This window comes from Temnothorax nylanderi, unplaced genomic scaffold (assembly GCF_030848795.1).
Source record: "Temnothorax nylanderi isolate EJ_2023f unplaced genomic scaffold, tnyl_v1.0 TNYL_tig0176_pilon, whole genome shotgun sequence".
Lineage (NCBI taxonomy): Eukaryota > Metazoa > Arthropoda > Insecta > Hymenoptera > Formicidae > Temnothorax > Temnothorax nylanderi.
The window spans coordinates 187,700-193,979 of record NW_027249238.1 but is presented as its reverse complement, the minus strand read 5'-3'; the positions used below and the strand labels follow the sequence as shown (position 1 = coordinate 193,979).

The 6,280-nt window shown below is 32.5% G+C and overlaps 1 protein-coding gene across 2 annotated transcripts; it reads right to left on the bottom strand.

Annotated features, from left to right (window-relative positions):
- Positions 1–628: 628 nt before the first annotated feature.
- LOC139778211 (abasic site processing protein HMCES-like) lies at positions 629–3,359 on the bottom strand. Of its 2 annotated transcripts, none has more exons than XM_071716079.1 (6): positions 3,152–3,359; positions 2,072–2,301; positions 1,556–1,869; positions 1,379–1,486; positions 1,141–1,295; positions 629–1,022 (listed from the first exon to the last, which is right to left on the bottom strand). In XM_071716079.1, the coding sequence occupies exons 1-6, from the start codon at positions 3,169–3,171 to the stop codon at positions 884–886; spliced, it is 966 nt and encodes a 321-aa protein (XP_071572180.1). In that variant the 5' UTR covers positions 3,172–3,359; the 3' UTR covers positions 629–883. The 2 variants fall into 2 exon arrangements, with proteins under 2 accessions (XP_071572180.1, XP_071572181.1); XM_071716080.1 differs by having other exon boundaries at positions 3,269–3,340.
- Positions 3,360–6,280: the final 2,921 nt, after the last annotated feature.

The window sequence follows — 6,280 nt, the reverse complement described above, 5'->3', positions numbered from 1 at the left end:
AATACCGTATTATTTTATCAACATGGATGAAATAATGTTTTGTTTAATATTTGGAAATATAAGGTGACACAAATAAAATATTAATTAAGAAACTAGAAAGTAGAAAACAAGAAAAGCAGAATTGACTAATTAAAATTGAGTTAATGTAACGTAAAACAAGAAATTTATGATTTATTTGTAAAAAACGATATGTGTTTTATGCTATATATAAAATTAGAATAAAGTAATAGTAGGATTTTGGATAGTGGTGGAGTGGTTGTTTGTAAATGAAACTTAGACTCGATTCTACAATCTTACATATCTGTAGATAGAAAAATATTCTATTGTTATTGCTTCAAAGGGTTGGACATTGTAAATTTCAAAAATAGAAAACAAAAGTTACTCGGTATGAAGAAAAAGCATGCTTACTGGCCCCTTAATTAGTCCTTTATGAAAATGTATTGTTACATATATTTATTGGAATGTAAAAAGCACCTAGAAACTTTTAAAATACTATAATTTGTACTTGATCCCATTAAATCCCAGATAAACTATAAAATCATAATACTACAACTCTCAAGGTTGAAGATCCAGAATTCAGAAAAGAAAGTAAAATGATATGATACACGCAGAACAAATTATGTGAATATAGTTTTAAATGTGGAATATTTTATTAAGAACGATATTTTTTTCTGAAGTACATGTTAAATAAATATATGATACAAAAATGTAATTCAAAGAGGTAGTTGTTTCCTGAGTTTCTATTAATTATTAAATCAATTTCATTGAAATATAATTTTATATACAAACTTCATAAGATATACTGTTTACAGTATATCTTAGATCTCTTATAGAAAAATAAATTATTACATATTAAAATTTAATCGGTGGTTTCTCACAAATTTTAATTTTTTTTCCGAATTTTTGAGGTATTCTCGTCTTCTTCGTTGCTTGGATCTTTATCATCTATGCTTTTTCTTTTATTTGAAGCAGCTGATCCCTTTTGTAGCCAAGAAGTCATGAAAGATGCTTGACCGATCTCCCTATATAATATAATAATAAATCAATTCACTTAACTTTACTGTCATAATAGATGAGATTTTATGGGGCATATGGTTTTAACAAAGCAATAAACTATTACTTTTAAGAGCTACCACTTACTTTGGTTTTATCTTTTTTCTACAATCAACAGTTTTATTCATTCCATTATTGACAACCGTAGATACTGGATGCCAGTTTAGAGCAGTTTCTTGTAATATCATGTCATTTAACGTTTTAACAGCCACATCTGTTGATAAATCTCTACTTAACCATAGCTAGAAGAAAATTACATGAAACATTAATAACGAAATTATATTTTTCTACAAATTATATATAATGATGTTATATCGATATTTACCTGACATTCTTCCTCGCTGGTTAAACACACTGGCATGCGATGATGCAGCCAAGACAATACCTTATTACTCTCTCTTGTAATAATGGTGCAGCTATGTATGACGTTCCCCTAAGATAATACTCAATAAGTAATATCTGAAATATTTCTGATAAAATCGTAGGGATAAGACTTATCTACCTCCTCAGTTTTATGTATTCCAAATATTCCAGCCAGTTTCAAGACTTTGAAACCTTTCCATCCATCTGTCTCGGAAAATTCATTAGCCCATGTGGTAGGATCGTCTGCTTTTACATCTTTGTCTTGATTCGCATGTATGTAATATGGTTGCTTCTGAACTTTATTATTTGTACCGGGCTTCCACTCGAAGAAGCCTTCACAGACCACGATGCATCTTTGTTGCTTTTGCAGCGACGGAGAGTATATCGTTGAGGTCTGTATGCTTTCCAAACGACTATTGTGAGTGGATATCTTATTCGGACGTTTCTTGTAATCTCCCTGTAAAATTAATCAGGCAATTTATAAAAACAATTTTGAATATCTTAGCATTCGTGTGATATATTTTAAAACAATTAATTTTAATAACACTTAAATATTGAATAACAAACTTGCAAAAGACGAATATATCTGTTGAATATATACGTCTTTGCAAGTCTTCGCTATATATCTATTGATTTATAATCCTAATATTGTAACTTGCCTGATACCAAGGTGGAATCATCCCCCATGTCATAGCGCAAAGAACTCTCTCCTCCTTTTCTCCTTCGAAATGCGAGCCAGACGTTATGCAGGGCAGAACGTCTCGAGGGCACATGTTATATGACGGATCATATTTTAATTCAGTTTTACCCCATGTCAATTTACGTTGTTTACCATTGGCATCCTTATATCCGCACGCACAACACAAGGTGTCTGCATCCAATGAACTACAAATTGCAAAATATTTTGTAAGATATTTACATAAATCATAAACTTTCGAGATGGATATCAGTGGGTATAAACTACAGTAAATTTCAAAATTTATTTATTTTTTACTGGAAATATAAATAAAGTACTTTTTTACATAAATGCTGCAACTTTGTGTAAATATATAATTCTGTGTAGACTTAAAATAATCCAAAATATAAAACATTCTTAAACGAAAACAAAATTATATGTAAAATTGCTGTAGTTTTTGTTTCTGTTTTAATATGAATGATTAATCCCCGTTTTCACCAACGTTGTTTAACTTAAACCTCAATTCACTCTTTGTCTGTTTCTAAGGGAGACTGTTAGAATGAGACAAAGAGTGAATTGAACTAAGGTTCAAGTTAAACGACGTTGGTGGAAAAGGGAATTAAACGAATATCATTTCGTGATTTTTTTTTCTTTCTCGCTGTTGTAAAAACAAAGTCATCTGATTCTGAAACAGAGTCACACAGTACCCAATCAATAGTAACATCAATAAGCATGCTTGACGAATGTCTGAAGTTCAGTAAAACAGACAAAAAACGTTTTAATGTTTTTCTCATTATTATATTATTCATTAGCGATTGAAAAATAATAAAGTGTATCACACAGCATTTGTTACAATAACTAAAGTGTAGCTCCAATTTATATTGCGACATAAATTGAAGTTATGCGATGTTAAACGAATTAATTAAGAGTAACAAAGGCATTAAAAAGAGAAAAATTCAATAAAAAATGCAACAATATATATATTGATTTGTTCATCGATTAGATATATCACGCAGCAATTAAGGTAATTAATGAGAAAATAATGATAGAACTATTCACCAACAAATTCGACCACACATTTTCACATCAATTTTTCTCGCGTTCCACGATGCTGTCAACTATTTGTTAGAGAGTGAATGGAACCGGAGAAAAACCTGAGAGCGTTCTGTTTGATACCGTTTTATCGTTTTATAGTTTTATACTGTACTCCAGTAAACTCCAGTACTCAGCTGTATCAAGCAGTTCTCTCTTCTCTCTGATGGAACCCACTAGCGCCTCTATGTACACAAAACATTGAACTACGTACCCATGTCCACGAATATTTTCAACGGATAACACATCCACGGTCTTCGGTTCAGTTTCAGCGCCCCGAAATAATTTCCTATAAAAAATAAAAACTCAAATAACAAAATATGCTCGTTATGAAACACTTGAGCTGTTACAATCTCGAAATGTTTTACATTTTATAAAATTATTTTTATTTATTTTTATTTTTATTTTTTATAATGTACTTTTTATAACATTTACATAAAAAAAAAAGGATTTATGCCCAATGGTTATATTCTCCTTCTCTCATATCCTTTCGAACGTGTATGATTTACGCGATCCCGCGTATAATCAACCGAATTAATCGGTCATGCAGAACTTTGCACGGCACGTTAATCGAGTATTTATTATTATGCCTGAAAGATGATTGAGCAGTTTTATCTTTTGACATATATTGTTTCACTTTTACCGGATGTTTCCCAGACAGCACAATGTCCAAAATCTTATGATATGACATCTTTAATACGTCTTATGTCCCGATTTTGGACATTGTGCTGTCTGAGTTATTTATCGTTACGATTAGATGGCTAAATATGGCCCAATATCCAAGGTATTAAGTATAAATGAAGTGATCCAAAGTCTCGTACATAATGGCGTCATTATAACAGCGTCAGAGTGTTAAAAATGGACCGCGCGCAATCATTGATCGAAATGGAATTTTATTGCAACCGGCCGGGCCCGCGATCTTTATACATATATCTTCCACCTAGATGATTTCGAGAGACCGGTTTTGTCCTCAGGTATTCACGCTGCATTCGTTTTTTCCCCTCGAAGAGCCGCCGATATCGAAAGAGAATAGGTACATGCAAATCACACCAAGGACGTTTCCCGCGGGTCTTTCTCTAAGAATTCAAACTGTTCCCCCGATACGAAGGCTTTATAAAGTTTTATTGATTTTAAGAATCGATTGTATTTTATGGCTGTGAAACCACAACACAAAAATTGAATTCAGAAAGCTTAAATTTTTTATTAATGGTTTTAAAAGCTAATTTATTATGATAAGAAACTTCTATATAATATTCAATTTTATCATGCCTATAGGTATAAATAAAGAAATGTAATAATCACATATGCATTGAATTTCTCCTAATATCTCGCGAACATTTGATAGAAATTATGACAAATGTTACAAGTCAATCTCTTATAAAAGATTTTCGCTTAACACGGATTTCCTGTTGACTCAACGAGCAGCTATGAAGTCCCCTATCGAATCAGATCCGTTTGGAATGAGCCATGGACCAGTCTTCACCCCTCGAATATAGTGATCATCTGCACATGGGACAAAGAACTGGATTCCTCCTGTGCCCGCGTGTGCTCCTTCGGCCGTACTCTTGTCGTTCCGTCTCTCGGCTTGTCTGTCCTAGAAGGCTCGTTGAACCGGAGTCACTAATTTACTACGCTAATGAGTCGCGCGAGAAAAATTCTCGCTCGCGTCGGTGACCTCCCATTGGGAAACACGACGTTGGAAAAACCGCACAATGTACTTTTCGACGAAGCCCGTTGTGACACGCATTATTCATTCGCCGCAATGAGGAAACGAATAGAGGAAAGAGAAAAAATTATTTTACAGCAATTTCGTGAAAGAGAATCGATTTGACGTGGATTTGTTGTATAATGCTGGACAAATTTTAAAGAATAAAGAAATATTTATGCATTTGACACAAACACTTTTATCCATTTTAAACATTAAATTTTAATTATAAATAAAAAATAATAGAAAAATATAATTGTCTAGATAATTAGCTAATAATCATAATATGGACATTAAACGAAAAATTTTGCTATCCTGCTATGACAAATGTGTGTTTTGATCGAAAGAGACAATAAAATATATCTTGCATTTGTTTGCATATAAATTGTTTACCAAAAATAAAATATTGTCTGACCCGTCAAGCATAAATCAAAAGTCGACTCTAAATCCAAAAAGTTATAGATAAAAGGAAACGTATATCTTGATGTATATATTAATTAACATCATCGTTGATGTCACTATCATAAGAGAGAAATTGGTGATCTCATAAACAAAAGATCGAACAATAACAGCAAAGCAAGAAATATTTGGAAAGGGATAAGATAGAATGACGGTGCACCGCTCAAGGTAGGCAGGAACCAGTGGGTAGATCCCCTTCTTCTTGACCCTTTTATTATTTTCCATAAGTTCTTTCATCAGACTTGAATCGTCCAGTGACGTGAAAGTAACGACAGTGGTGCTCAGCTCTATAAAGAAAAAATTTTTATTGATGTTCTATTCGGTTACTAAATAATAAATATATATATAACATTTAAATGTATATTCGAACATGTTGAAAGCCATTTAAATTGTTAAAAACTCCGAATTTTTACGCGCGCGTAATTTCTTTTAAAAAATAGGCTTAATTCCATTTGTACATGTGTATTTTCGAAGATCTGATGAGAAAAAGAAACTATAAATGTTACACACTTAAAATAACTCTTAATTTAAAAAAAGGCGTGAATGTTAAGAAAATTATAAATACTATTTGTGTAATTTGGAAAGTACTCATAACTCTAAATATAAAAAGCATTGTTTATATTTATCCAAAATGAACATACGTGTTTTGGAACAGTAGATTTTCTTATCTTTTTTTTTTTTATTTAAACACAGTCTTGCAGATAAATGTATTCGAACAATTGTCGGTTGTTTCGCCTATTTTTTCGTTTTTATAACGAGTGTTTGTTCGAGAAATGCAAACGGATCCGAAACGCCGACTGTCCTTGCTGGTCGAATAATCATCCTTGACCAGGGATCAGATGGTCGTTCTCACCTGCCGGTAGGATTCCCCCGGTTTGAGGCGCTCTGACACACCTGGTGTGCCCGACTTCGACTTGGACATTCTCTGGTGG

Excerpts from the sequence above, each read along its gene's own strand:
- LOC139778211 (XM_071716079.1), bottom strand. The coding sequence starts at position 3,171 with ATGTGTGGTCGAATTTGTTG. Across the intron at positions 1,487-1,555 it reads GAATACATAAAACTGAGGAG|GGGAACGTCATACATAGCTG; the intron begins GTAGATAAGTCT and ends GTATTATCTTAG. Across the intron at positions 1,296-1,378 it reads CCAGCGAGGAAGAATGTCAG|CTATGGTTAAGTAGAGATTT; the intron begins GTAAATATCGAT and ends ATTTTCTTCTAG.